The 14,785-nt window shown below is 48.0% G+C and overlaps 1 protein-coding gene across 1 annotated transcript; it reads right to left on the bottom strand.

Moving 5' to 3' along the window:
• Positions 1-1,819: 1,819 nt before the first annotated feature.
• Positions 1,820-11,958, bottom strand: LOC120945745 (vomeronasal type-2 receptor 26-like). The gene is made up of 6 exons (XM_040360115.1): positions 11,699-11,958; positions 9,455-9,737; positions 7,515-8,330; positions 5,122-5,349; positions 4,021-4,144; positions 1,820-2,725 (listed from the first exon to the last, which is right to left on the bottom strand). The coding sequence occupies exons 1-6, from the start codon at positions 11,956-11,958 to the stop codon at positions 1,830-1,832; spliced, it is 2,607 nt and encodes an 868-aa protein (XP_040216049.1). The 3' UTR covers positions 1,820-1,829.
• Positions 11,959-14,785: the final 2,827 nt, after the last annotated feature.

Below are 14,785 nucleotides of genomic sequence, written 5' to 3'. Positions count from 1 at the left end.
GTTCATGGGAGGGGATCCGGAGTGAAGTTCGTGGGAGGGGACTCGGAGCGAAGTTCATAGGAGGGGACCCGGAGTGACGTTCGTGGGAGGGGACCCGGAGTGAAGTTCGTGGGAGGGGATCCGGAGTGAAGTTCGTGGGAGAGGGATCCGGAATGAAGTTTGTGGGAGGGGACCCAGAAGGGAAGTTCGTGGGAGGGGATCCAGAGTGAAGTTCGTGGGAGAGGGATCCAGAGTGAAGTTTGTGGGAGGGGATCCGGAATGAAGTTTGTGGGAGGGGACCTGAAATGAAGTTTGTGGGAGGGGACCCGGAGTGAAGTTTGTGGGAGAGGACCCGGAGTGAAGTTTGTAGGAGGGGATCCGGAATGAAGTTTGTGGGAGGGGACCCAGAAGGGAAGTTCGTGGGAGGGGATCCAGAGTGAAGTTCGTGGGAGGGGACCCGGAGTGAAGTTCGTGGGAGAGGGATCCAGAGTGTAGTTCATGGGAGAGGGATGCAGAGTGAAGTTCGTGGGAGGGGATCCAGAGTCTGACTGTCTGTTCCCTGTCATCGGGAACAGTGATCAGTGACGTGTCACGGCAAGCCACGCCCCCTAACCGTTAAAATAACTCCCTAGGACACACTTAACCCCTTCAGCGCCCCCTACTGGTTAACCCCTTCACTGCCAGTGTAATTTTTACAGTAATCAATGCATTTTTATAGCTCCGATTGCTGTGTAAATGACAATGGTCCAAAAAAGGGTGTCAAAAGTGTCCGATGTGTCCGCCATAATGTCGCAGTCACGATAACAAAATCGCTGATCGCCGCCATTACTAGTAAAAAATAAAAAATAAAAAATGCCATAATTCTATCCCCTATGTTGTAAACGCTATAACTTTTGTGCAAACCAATCAATAAACGCTTATTGCGATTATTTTTTTTACCAAAAATATGTAGAAGAATACGTATCGGCCTAAACTGAGGATTTTTTTTTTTAAATATAGATTTTTTGGGGATATTTATTACAGCAAAAAGAAAAAAAATATTGAATTATTTTTTTTCAAAATTGTCGCTCTTTTTTTATTTTCATAGCGCAAAAAATAAAAACCGCACAAATACCACCAAAAGAAAGCTCTATTTGTGGGGGAAAAAAAGACGTAAATTTTGTTTGGGAGCCACGTCGCACGACCGCGCAATTGTCAGTTAAAGCGACGCAGTGCTGAATCGCAAAAAAGTGGCCCGGTCTTTGGACAGCCAAATGGTCTGGGGCTTAAGTGGTTAAAAGAATGGCAACCTCTTTGTAGGACCTCTTTGTAGGACAAGCCAACTCTTTGAAGGACCTGTTTGTAGGACAAGCCACCGCTTTGTAGGACCTCTTTGTAGGACCCCTTTGTAGGACCCTTTGTAGGACCCTTTTGAAGGACCCCTTTGTAGGACGTAGGACCTCTTTGTAGGACCTCTTTGTAGGACCCCTTTGTAGGACCCCTTTGTAGGACCCCTTTGTAGGACCTATTTGTAGGACCCCTTTGTAGGACCCCTTTGTAGGACCTCTTTGTAGGACAAGCCACCGCTTTGTAGGATCTCTTTGTAGGACCCCTTTGTAGGACAAGCCACCGCTTTGTAGGACCTCTTTGTAGGACCCTTTGTAGGACCCCTTTGTAGGACCCCTTTGCAGGACAAGCAACCATAGCAGTGGTAATGGGTTACTGCAGGGGTCTCAAAACTACGGACCTCCAGTTCAGGAACTACAATTCCCATCATGCCTAGTCATGTCTGTGAGTGTCAGTGTGTTACAATGCCTCATGGGATGTGTAGTTCTACAACAGCTGGAGGGCCGTAGTTTGAGGGTCCAGGGTTACTGCTTTCCCCGTACATACTGCTTGGTGTTCATTTCAGGACGGAACAAGATAATGTAGCACTTGGGGAAAAAAAGACAAGCCAACAAGCTGGCACTGGAGGCCAGTATGGCAAAGACTTCCACAATGACCATGTCCTCCCCCTCTGAGCTCAGGTAAGCCGGAATAAAACACACCCAGACACTAAGAAATGCAAACATACTAAAAGTGATATATTGCCCTTCATTGAAACTGTCCGGGAGCTTCCTAGACAGAAAGGCCACTAGGAAACTTATGGTGGCTAAAAAGCCCATATAACCCAACATGCCGTAAAAGAAGAAGTTGGAGCCCTCGTTGCATTCTGCGATGATGGCGTCTGCTTTGGAAGTCACGTTTAATTCCGGGTACGGGGGGGATGTCCCGAGCCAAACCACACAGATGGCCACTTGAAAAAGCGGGCAGAAGCATACGACGACGTTGGAGATTCTGGAGTCCAAACGTTTGCCCATTGAGCCAGGCTTGGTGGACTGGAAAATTAGAATCACAGTTATGGTCTTGGCCAACATGCCGGAGACAACCACAGAGAAGTTTATCCCGAAAATAACCTGCCGAATATAGCAGATGATGGGGGAAGGGTAGCCAATGAATAAGAAGGTGGACAGGAAGCACACAATGAGGCCTACAAGGATGACGTAACTGAGGTTTCTGTTGTTGGCTTTGACCACCGGAGTCTCGGAGAACTTCCGGAATATACACAACACTGAGAGGCCAGTCATTGAGAAGGTAACAGAGACTGCGGCCAAAGAGACGCCCATCGTATCCCCGTAGGATAAGAACTGGATCATCTTCAGGAGACAACTGTCCTGCTGCTCACTGGGCCATTGGTCATCAGGACACTTCGTACAAACTGTCGCATCTGAGAAATAATACAGATTTTTAGAAAAATCTAATTAGTTTCCATTCTTTTCAAAACCATTTTTTAATAGAATTAAAAACATTGGACACTTCTTGGTGGGGGAGGGTCTACGACAGCTGGGACTCTTCCATACATTTCTCTTTTACACCATTTTAATCAATTCTAAGATGAAAATGAGCTGTAAAATATAGAAATATGAAAACACTGTGCCCATCAATTGTCACCACTGTGACCATCAATTGTCACCACTGTGCCCATCAATTGTCGCCACTGTGACCATCAATTGTCGCCACTGTGCCCATCAATTGTCGCAACTGTGCCCATCAATTGTCGCCACTGTGACCATCAATTGTCGCCACTGTGACCATCAATTGTCGCCACTGTGCCCATCAATTGTCACCACTGTGCCAATCAATTGCCACCACTGTGACCATCAATTGTCAACACTGTGACCATCAATTGTCGCCACTGTGCCCATCAATTGCCGCCAGTTTGTCCATCAATTGTCAACACTGTGACCATCAATTGTTGCCAGTTTGCCCATCAATTGCGCCAGTTTGCCCATCAAATGTCAACACTGTGCCCAACAATTGTTGCCACTGTGCCCATCAATTGCCGCCAGTTTGCCCCCTCCAAAACCACCAGATTGCTTCCCCCCTCCCATTTTGCCCAGCACTTACCTTTCTCGGGTCAGCCATCCTCCCTCTGCGTTCCCTCGATGTCTTCTCCCGAGTCCAGCCCTCGATGTCGCTTCAGCCAATCAGGTTACCGGTAACCAGACCCAGTAAACCTGATTGGCTGAGACGAGTGTCAGTGTTAACCAGGTAACGCACACCCCCTGCGCCCCATGGTTAGCAGGCTGTAATCAGAAAGATGATAGGCACTTCCAAAGCCAACAAACTGTTGTTATTCAGATGGCGCCGGCGACAATACATAGAGATTCATGCAATGCATGAATCTCTATGTATTGTAGGACTTGAGTGATGGCGCAGGAGAGAGAGAGGGGGCGGCGCCCCATGCGCCCACTATGGAACGCACCGCCGCTGCTAATTTCTAAAGTATACACAGAGCAGGAGCACAGGAAAAGGGGAGAGAGCAGAGTGCCGAGACTCAACTTGAATGACTTCACTGCTTTTATTGCAAACTTTCTCCACTGTGCCTGTAGCTACAGGGGTCAGTAAGGGGCTTATTGTAAAGCCAATTATTAAGCATTAGGACATATTTGAATGTTCATAGCCCACGTTTCATATGTGATGAATATGATTCCAGCTCCTCATTCCTGTGAGTGTCTTCACCTGTTTCATTGGCGATCTCTCCGAGGGAACACGGGACACACTGGAAACAGCAGATCGGCCGATCTTTGACCGACACCTTTCTATATCCCGGCGCACACATCTCACTGCACACCGACTGCGGCACCTGAGAATAAAAAATCATCAATGAACATATTTGAGACCATCAAAACAAGAAATATTGGGAATCGGAGAGCTTTAATGTTGCCAACAACCAGACTGGAAACATTTGTATTATTTTGTATTGGGGAGAACATTGTGACTATTTGTTTCATATTGTTTTGGGGCAGCAAGCAATCCACCTGCCACCCCCCCAGTCAGTCAGATCGGACGCTCCAACCCCCCCCCCCCACCCCCGGCCATTCGGTCGGTTACCAGCACCACACTTACCCCATCTAGGTCGCGGGCAGTGCTTCCTCCAGGTGGTGGCTTCACCCAGCGTCTCCTCCTCCTCTACCTCTTCTCCTCCAATATGAGTGATTCTCCTCCCTGCCAATCGGGTCTCAGGAACGGCTTCCTGATTGGCCGGGAGGAGAATCAGGAAGACAATAGCGAATATACATTTTCGCCCCGAACCCACCCTTTTGTGAAGCCTCAGGCTCTAATCACGTGCTTAAACAAAAAACATTGAAATCCATGAGTCCGGCGCCCTGCATGTAGATTAGGGACCGGGCGCATGGATAGGGGGGCAGGCCCCTCGTATGGATGGGCCGCCACTAACTGGGGACAATTTAGACAGGATCCAAATAACCCACCAGCATGTCTTTGGAGGTGTGGGAGGAAACCCATGCAGACACAGGGAGAACATGCAAACTCCAGGCAGCTAATGTCGTGGTTAGGTTTTGAACCAACAACCCTAGAGCTGTCCAGCCCGACCCGCCCATTGAGCAGAAAGTACCGGAGTGCAGCATCAGCCTTTGATAGGGGGTTGGGAGGATGCAGGGAAGAGGGAGAGTGGGGCCACATTGCTGCACCAGCAGGTTACACTTACCCCCTGGGCCAAAAGTTGCCAGTCCTCAAAGCCCCTGCTTTGAATCCTGATAAGTGTAATTTCCCCAGACATCAGATAGCATTACCCTGTTTTAAGGAAGTGATCCATGTTACCTGTGTGTATTCCGGGTTCCATATCACAGAGCCGGTGTGTAGAGAGATCTGTTTATCTTGAGGTTCTCGGGAATCATATCGACCCACTTTGACCAATCTGTACTCGTCATTGGGGAAGATCTGCAGATTCATGATATCGAACATTGCCGGAACTTCTCCAATCTCATTGAAGAACACGTCATCCCCGGACTGGGTCCTGAAGAAGACTTTCTTCAGTTGTCTGAAGACCTGAAACAACGAGAGACATTGAGCGAAACATTGGAAGCAATTATTTCCTATTAATCAGAGAGCAATAAATCTAGAAGCAATCATTTCCTATGACCAGGGGCGGACTGACAACTCATGGGGCAATAGAAGATTATGGGGCCCCCAGGCTTACAGATGGCCACCACGCCAGGAGGCAGTGCAGAGGCGGGGCAGCTAAAATCTCAGGATTTTCACATCAAAAGCATGTCGGTTTCGACATATCCAGGACAGATGTAAGAAAAACACAGGTTTTTACATACTGTCCCTGGTTTTACTGAGCCTGGCAACCCTGATGGGGCCCTCTAGTGGCATGGGGCCCTTGGGCAGTGCCCGGGTGCCTCAATGGTCAGTCCGCCCTTGCCTATGACTTAGAGGTCTGCAGAGGAAATTTATTGACGTGTGTTTGGGAAATGTCACTAATGTTTCCTTCTTCGTGTCCCTCGTAATACAAGACACATTTCTTCACCTCTACAGTACAAGAGATACAAGAGTGCAGTAATATTCTTCTGAACACAATGATTATGTTCTATAAGCACAAGGCTTGGTTTACACTTACAGGTGCATTTTCCAAAGTCCCCAACCAGTCGTGTGTAGGACAGCCCATTGGTTTCAATAGGCTGCCCTACCCACGAGAAATGCAGAAAGGAAGTCCATGACTCTTTATCAAAATGTGCAGCACCGTGTGGCTTGAACAAGCGAGGTTTGTAGATGTATGGGGGTTCAATCACCAATAAATGGCACTGCCATGCGTCTGCTAAAGGGTAACGCGTGTCTCTGCCTGTTGGGAAAGCAAGCAATTTTGAGTGTATTCCCGACACACAAAGATCTGAACCTAGCCCAAAGTATCGGTCTGACCCGGAGAATCACAAAATGCCCAAAGCAGCCAAACTTCAGTCCCAACTTAGGTTCGGACCATAGACGTGTGCACAGGGTGTGCTGGGTGTGCCTGGGCGCACCCTAATCCCCCCCATGCACCAGTGGCATATCATATATATATAACTTTTGTTTTTAACCCACTGGTGTGATATATAGGAAGAAGGAAGTGTTCTTCTTCACAACGCACCAGCTTCTCTACAAGATTCTTCACCAGTGGCGGCTGGTGCTTAAAATTTTTTGGGGGGTGCAAACAAACTAAAAAAAAAAACATCAAGCGCAGCCACTGTGCCCATCAAGCACAGCCACTGTGCCCATCAAGCGCAGCCACTGTGCCCCTCAAATGCAGCCACTGTGCCCCTCAAACACAGCCACTGTGCCCATTAATTGCCGCCACTGTGCCAATCAATTGCCACCATTGTGCCCCATCAATTGCCACCACTGTGCCCATCAATTGCTGCCAGTGTGCCCCATCATTTGAAGCCAGTGTTCCCCATCAAATTCTGCCAGTGTGCCCCATCAATTGTTGCCAGTGTGCCCCATCAAATTCTGCCAGTGTGGCCCCCCCCCCGGCCCAGCACTTACCTGTCTCGGCGCTGTCCTCCACGCTTCGAGTCCTCCAGGGGCGGACTGACCATTGGGACTCTCGGGCACTGCCCGAGGGACCCATGCCACTAGGGGACCCCATCAGGGTTGCCAGGCTCAATAAAACCAGGGACAGTATCTAAAAAATCTGTCTGTCCCTGATATGTCTAAAACCGACATGCTTTTGATGTGAAAATCCTGAGATTTTAGGTGCCCTGCCTATGCAATGCTTCCTGGCGTGGTGGACATCTGTAAGCCCGGGGGCCCCATAATCTTCTATTGCCCGGGGGCCCCATAATCTTCTATTGCCTGGGGGCCCCATGAGTTGTCAGTCCACCCCTGGAGTCCTCCATGTCTTCTCCTGTCCTCTTCCTGTCATCTCTGCTATGAATGGATGCCTGATAGGCGTCCAATCACAGTGCCTGTTTCTTCAGCCAGTTAGGTGACAGGGAAACCACACCCAAGCATCTGATTGGCTGAGAGGTGGGTCAGTGTTAGAGAAGCGATTTATTCGCTTCCCTAACACAACACTGTGTAAACAGCGAACACACAGCATTGCGCCCGCTTTTTACCAATCTACCTATTTTTTTTTTCTTTTTCGCGGGTCGTATAATTGCTGAGGCCAAAGAGAAATTTGCAGGTTTTGCCCATTTAATCAAAATTTTGCCGACCAAAAAATAAATTCATACCTTCCAGGGCAGAAGATTTTCCTGGTTGCAGCTCCCAGAAGTCAAAGTCTGATTTGTACAATGTAAGAGGTTATGAAGAGCGTGAGCAAAGGCGTAGACCGCGATGTAGGCCTGGAAGGTATAACTCAGATCGGTCAGTTCAAAAAGGAAGTCCACCTCACCCAATCTCTCCTCCCCTGTACAAAGTTTAATACTGTCGCTATCATTCGCGCCATTTCCATCGGCACGCCATTGGCAATCAAAGACAATTTCCCAAAAATGCTTCATAAAGATGTCGCCTGTGTATCTGGATGGATGAAGATGGCGGAGATATCGGCCGAACTGAGGCATGGGCTCACTGTGTAGAACCAGACCGATGGAACCGTTCAGCAATCGGGCGTGGCTTTCCGAAAACATTCCCGGAATGAATGTAAAGCACAAGGTGTAGATCCAGATTTTGCCCTTTTTCCCGCTCTCTGACATCATGTCCAGGAGGGGCTTGACGTGCATCTCCTCGCAGTACACAACGACGGCGACCGCGGTGGAATTCATAACGACCTCCAGGATTTTTTTGATTTTTTGAGGGGCGTAACGGTAATGGATTTTCTCCAGGAAGGCCACGCAGCCGTGGTTCAGGCGAATCTCGTCTTTCAGGTTTTGTCCGTCTAGAACCCCCAAGTCGTCGTCTCTGGTCAGGATCCCAACCCAGGTCCACTCCAGATGTTTTAGCAGCTGAGAAATGGCTTTGTTCTGGATTTTCTCGTTGGGCACCGTGCGGAGGAAGGAGGGGAACTGAATCCTGTCACCCAAATCTGGATCAAAAGCACCAAAACTAACCTATAAAAAAATGGAGGAACTTCTGTTAGAGATCTTGTTGATCTAAACAATCCTAAATTTGGGCTAATTGGACTATCACAGAAAAAATTATAAGAAATAAGAATCATTTGGGGTGTCCATAGGAGCATGATCAATTCTGATGGGGCTCTATAGTTCTAGAGGTTGTTTTATAAGGAAAAAAAATTGGGGAAAGACCCAGCGAAAGGACCCTACTCTACTGCATAGCCCAATCAAAGTGCATGTACATTCGTTCTCTGTAAATGAGGCAAAAAAACAAACGTATATAGGCTATAGCCTTGCGGTTTGAATGTTAATAAATCATTGTAACAAAAAAATATGGCATTGGGCACTAGAGATGGAGCTATAGGGATAACCTACAATCAGGGCCGCCACCAGGAATTATGGGGCCCCTTAAACAGCTTCAGGCATGGGCCCCCTGGAGCAGAGAACTGGGCGGGGTGCTGTCGCCTCAAATTCAGAAGCGGGGGGCTGCTGCAAATTGAGAAGCGGGGGGGGGGGTGCCGGCGCTAATTGAGAAGTGGAGAAGCAGGGGGCCATGAATTGAGAAGCGAGGGGGGGTGCCACGAATTGGGAGGGTTGCCCTAGGGACCTCGGGCCCCTTACAAAAAAATTAAAAAATTAAAAATATATATATATAAAAAAAAGGGGGGAGTAGCCACCCGGGGCCCTGGGGACCTCTGGGCCCTTTCATAAAAAATAAAAAAAAAATGCCATCCGGGGCCCTTCAATAAAAAATAAAAAAGATTTTATAAAAAAAAGGGGGTTGCCATCCGGGCCCCTGGGGACCTCCGGGTCTCTTACAGGTGTACTGCCTGTACCCCCCTGATGGCCCTGAGGATGGGTACATGCCCAGCCTCAGAGAACATATATACACACACACACGATTGAGCTTTAGGGTGCATACCCTAATGCAATAGGCTGCGCACACCTATGGCTGACCCTGAATGATTCCTGAACAGACATGGTGCCCAAAGTGCCCCTGAAGACATCTCCAGAAGGGGCACTTTGGGTAATAGGAGACTGGAAGAGGCTGGGGGGGAGGGGCTTTGGAATCAGGGTATTTGCATATACTGTATAATAATAGTAAATCATGAGAATCGTACCTGAGGGTAATTGCACAGACCCGCTATCCTGGCAATCGGGATGGATAAAGTTGACATCGAATCTCCAACAATACCGGCTAGGAATGGAAGCTTCCAGCCTCCGAGACCATCAGAGACCAAGTCCTTCTTCTCCCACAGCAACATCATGGTGGCCTGAATGGCTCTCGCCTCCGACACACACGAGTCAAATATATCAAAACCCAAAGTCAGGTTTGGCAGGAGGTTCCTGTTCTGATTGATCTCCTCGATGGCGAATATTACGGCCAGCACATCCCGATAATACCTGATGACAAAACTGTCCAAGGAGAGATCACACTCAGGGTCTATTGTATGGAAGGAGCGATCACACTCAGTGTCTATTGTATGGAAGGAGCGATCACACTCAGTGTTTATTGTATGGAAGGAGCGATCACACTCAGTGTCTATTGTATGGAAGGAGCGATCACACTCAGTGTCTATTGTATGGAAGGAGCGATCACACTCAGTGTCTATTGTATGGAAGGAGCGATCACACTCAGTGTCTATTGTATGGAAGGAGCGATCACACTCAGTGTCTATTGTATGGAAGGAGCGATCACACTCAGTGTCTATTGTATGGAAGGAGCGATCACACTCAGTGTCTATTGTATGGAAGGAGCGATCACACTCAGTGTCTATTGTATGGAAGGAGCGATCACACTCAGTGTCTATTGTATGGAAGGAGCGATCACACTCAGTGGGCTGGATTCAGATACCTGAGCGTATCTGTCCGGCCGGCGTAATGTATCTCTGATACGTTACGCCGCTCTAACTTTGGGCGCAAGTTCTTTATTCAGAAAGAACTTGCGCCCTTAGTTACGGCGGCGTAAAGTATGTGTTGCGGCGTAAGGTCGCGTAATTCAAATGGTGATGTAGGGGGCGTGTTTTATTTAAGTTTGGCTTGACCCCGCGTATTTGACGTTTTTTTTTTAAGGGCGCATGCACCGTTCGTGAGAACATCCCAGTGCGCATGCTCTAAAATCGGGTAACTTTATGCCGGAAAAAGCGGAACGCAAACGACGTAAAAAAAAAAAAGCGCCGGGCGGTCGTTCGTTTCTGAATCGACGTTAATAGTAATTTGCATATTCCTTGCGTAAACAAACGGAAGAGCCACCTAGCGGCCAGCGTGAAATTGCAGCCTAAGATACGACGGTGTAAGACACTTACACCTGTCAGATCTTAGGGATATCTATGCGTAACTGATTCTATGAATCAGGCGCACAGATACGACCGAGCGCACTCAGAGATACGACGGCGTATCAGGAGATACGCCGTCGTATCTCTTTCTGAATCTGGCCCAGTGTCTATTGTATGGAAGGAGAGATTTTTTTGTGCTGAAAATGCCCCCCTCGGCTTATACTCGAGTCACCTTTTTGCACCTGATCTCCCGGACTTTGGGGACCCAGACCTGGCACACATGTAGCCCTACTCTTCCTCTATAAGGGTGCAAAGTTTGTTGTCTGGGGGACCTACGGCCGGGGAGCACCGATTTTTCAAAGCCGGGCACCCCTTCCATAGACTCCCATGTTAAACAGTAATTTCTCCGGTGACTTTCGGGACCCGGTACTGGCCAGTCGTAGGTCCTCTGGACCCGAACTTGGTACACATGTAGCCACATTTCTCCTCTACAAGTGTGCAAAGGTTGTTGTCCAGGGAACCTACGGCCGGGGAGCACCGATTTTTGAAAGCCAGGCACCCCTCCCATAGACTCCCATGTTAAACGTCAGTCTAGTCATGGACACAGTGAGGCATGGGCACAGTGAGGCATGGACACAGTGAGGCATGAACAGAGTGAGGCATGGACAGAGTGAGGCATGGGCACAGTGAGGCATGGGCACAGTGAGTCATGGGCACAGTGAGGCATGGGCACAGTAAGGCATGCATATGGATACAGTGAGGCACAGTGAGGCATGGGCACAGTGAGGCATGGGCACAGTGAGTCATGGGCACAGTGAGGCATAGGCACAGTAAGGCATGCATATGGATACAGTGAGGCACAGTGAGGCATAGGCACAGTGAGGCATGCAGATGGACACCCTAGGCTTATACTCGAGTCAATATGTTTTCACATTTTTTGTGGTAAAATTAGGTGCCTCGGCTTATATTCGGGTCGGCCTATACTCGAGTATATACGGTATTTTATATTTTATTATATATTTGTTGGGCTGCAAAACTCTAATAATTTGTACAGAATGAAGGAGAAAACAGAACATCGGTGTGACTTACTCTTCACAAGATGCAGCTCGTGGTTTCTCCTGATAGGTCACATGCGGCTGATAAATGGTGGAATGGATCAATGTGATGACCCCGATGACGACGTCCCCGTCCTTCCAGAAGGACTCAATATTCTGCTTCTCTAGGCGGCACCTGGATTGCGTGGATTCGTGGAGAACGGTAACCAGCGCTAAGAACACAAGGACCTTCGATAACCTCATTGGAAGATCAGAAGATTGGAAGGAAGACGTCAGACTCAGAGAAGATGGCATGGCATGGTGCGCCCTAATGCAATGGACAGGACCGCCATTTATACAAGGCTTTCCCCCCCTGGACAGCTTGGGACGGACAATTTCTCAGATGCGTCAACATCCTGATGGAGATCATTTTTGACAAGCTAATTGCAAATTAATTATTTTACAACAATTTGCCTTCCTTGTGGATTACGTAGAATTCTAAAGGGATGTCTTGAACCTGAGTGATATCATTTTCACGAAGCACGAGTCTCAGAGGACGTTGTTTTGTGACCATGTTGGGGACTACAAAGGCTTGTAAGCGATTTGAAAATTAAAAAGAAAAGAAAAAATAAATTAAAGATCTTTTGGGTGCAATTTTGCAGCTGAGCGCAACAAGATCAGACATGACTTATATAATCGTCTGGCGCACTTGTTGGTTGGCGAGGTCCCTCTGCAAATTTTAAGTAAAAGACAGATAGAGAAGAGAAAATAAGTAAAATGTTGTTCAAGTAGCGGGAAAACTTTACAGCTACATTTACCAACGTAGGAAAGGAAAAGGCACGTTGTTTCTTCACCTTAAAGTAGATCCGAATTTAAAAAATAAAGATTTCTTATCTTATAGAGAAAATCTATTATTTTAATTTTGCCTATTAAAATTTTATTAAATTTGTCTTGATTTCCTCCTGAATATTAGTGGGTTAGGGGTTAGGGTTAGGGTTTAGGGTTGGGGTTGGGGGTCGGGGTCAGGGTTAGGGGTTAGGGTTGGGGTTGGGGGTCGGGGTCAGGGTTAGGGTTTAGGGTTGGGGTTGGGGGTCGGGGTCAGGGTTAGGGGTTAGGGTTGGGGTCGGGGTTAGGGTTAGGGTTAGGGTTGAGGTTAGGGTTAGGGGTTAGGGTTAGGGGTCGGGGTCAGGGTTAGGGTTGGGGTCGGGGTTAGGGTTAGGGGTTAGGGTTAGAGGGTTAGGGTTGAGGTTAGGGTTAGGGTTTCCCATTGAAAAATATGGCTAGGACTCAGGAATTGGAACAGGGACCTCCCCCAAAGGTCAAAGGTCAGAAGGCGGGTTCCCAGAGGTCAAAGGTCACTGGGTGTGGCTGACTCACCCCCACCAAAGTGTACCGCCTACCCCAACTAAGTCAGGGAATGAACAAGTTGGGGAATGAACAAGTCGGGGAAAGCGTCTTGCGCGTGCGAAGCCTGGGTACTTCCATACCCAGGTGTGAAAAAGGCCCCTAAACTTTCCCCACCCACATATCTGTGGTGGCAAAGAGGGTATGCTTTAACACCCACACGCCACACATATGTATCCATGGACAGCAAGAGGTTTCCGTGCCCTTAGCGCTTCCGGTCCCTAGTAATAATTTAGAGGCTGGTAGGACTGTCTCCTGATCATGTGGCCAATGTGACAGCCAATCACAGTGGTCACATGATCAGACAGACTTTCCTGCCCTTAGCCCAGTTAAGGGGACCCAGTTAAGGCCGGGGTGGGAAGGTGTTAATATAACCCTATTACTAATCATCTTGATTACGGTAGGGAGATCCCCCTAGAAAGTGTCTGGGATGCATAGATTTAGGAATACTTGTGGGATTTTTAAGATGCATGTACTAATAAATTGATCCAAAGAAAGTATAATAAAAAATATACATTTTATTTAAACAATGATTAAAAAATAGTTTCGCCCTCAATCTGGGCTTCCTCAGGGGATGCTGTCCACTTGGAGCACAAGCCTTCCCAGGAATTGAAACAAATGTGTACACTGCAACCAATGACGATTTAAATAATGTCCCTGGAACCACAGGGACACATTCGTTATTGCAGGACATCAGCTGGTCCCTAAATGCCTCCTATGGTCACCTGCAGTCCTTGGCTTGCTGTAGACTCGGCTATAGACTCTTTAAATCATCATTGATTGTAACGTACACATTTGTCCCAATTTCTGGGAAGCCTTGTGCTCCAAGTGGACAGCATTCCCTGAGGAAGCCCAGATGGAGGGGCGAAACATGTTGGGAACTCCATCAATTCTGCTGTATCCATAAGGGTTGTACTTTATGTACTTGTGGAATTGTTTTTAGGGATTTTTAGATCATAGTCACATGTTCAGACAGACTTTCCTCCCCCTAACCCAGTTAAGGGTTAACTGGGTAAAAAATTGTCTAAAAACTATTTCCCAAGTACATAAAGTACTATCCTTATGGATACAGCTGATTTGAAGGAGTTCCCAACATGTTTCGTCCTCAATCTGGGCTTCCTCAGGGGATGCTGTCCACTTGGAGCACAAGCCTTCCCAGGATTTGAGACAGATGTGGACATTGCAATCAATGACGATTTAAAGAGTCTACAGCCGCCACAGCAAGCCAAGGACTGCAGGTGACCACAGGAGGCATTGGAGGGACAAGCTGATGTCCTGCAAATAATGAACGTGTCCCTGTGGTTCCAGGGATACTCATTTGTCTCAAATCCTGGGAAGGCTTGTGCTCCAAGTGGACAGCATCCCCTGAGGAAGCCCAGATGGAGGGAGAAACAATTTGGGAACTCCATCAATTCTGCTGTATCCATAAGGATTGTACATTATGTACTTGGGAAATTGTTTTTTGACAATTTTTTTCCCCAAAGCAGCTGATCCACCGAAATTGGGGCAGCCCGGGCTGCCCTTCTACATCCCAGATATCCCCCCAGCACTCTTACCCCTCTGCACCCTAGATATCCCCCCAGCACTCTGACCCTTCTACACCCTAGATATCCCCCAGCACTCTGACCCCTCTGCACCCTAGATATCCCCCAAGCACTCTGACCCCTCTGCACCCTAGATATCCCCTACCTCCTACCTACTTGATGTCTGTTTACCTGCACTGTCTCCATTGTAGGGG

This window comes from Rana temporaria, chromosome 7, assembly GCF_905171775.1.
Source record: "Rana temporaria chromosome 7, aRanTem1.1, whole genome shotgun sequence".
Lineage (NCBI taxonomy): Eukaryota > Metazoa > Chordata > Amphibia > Anura > Ranidae > Rana > Rana temporaria.
Note: the sequence above shows the minus strand (reverse complement) of the source record. Positions and strands in the feature narration are given on the sequence as shown.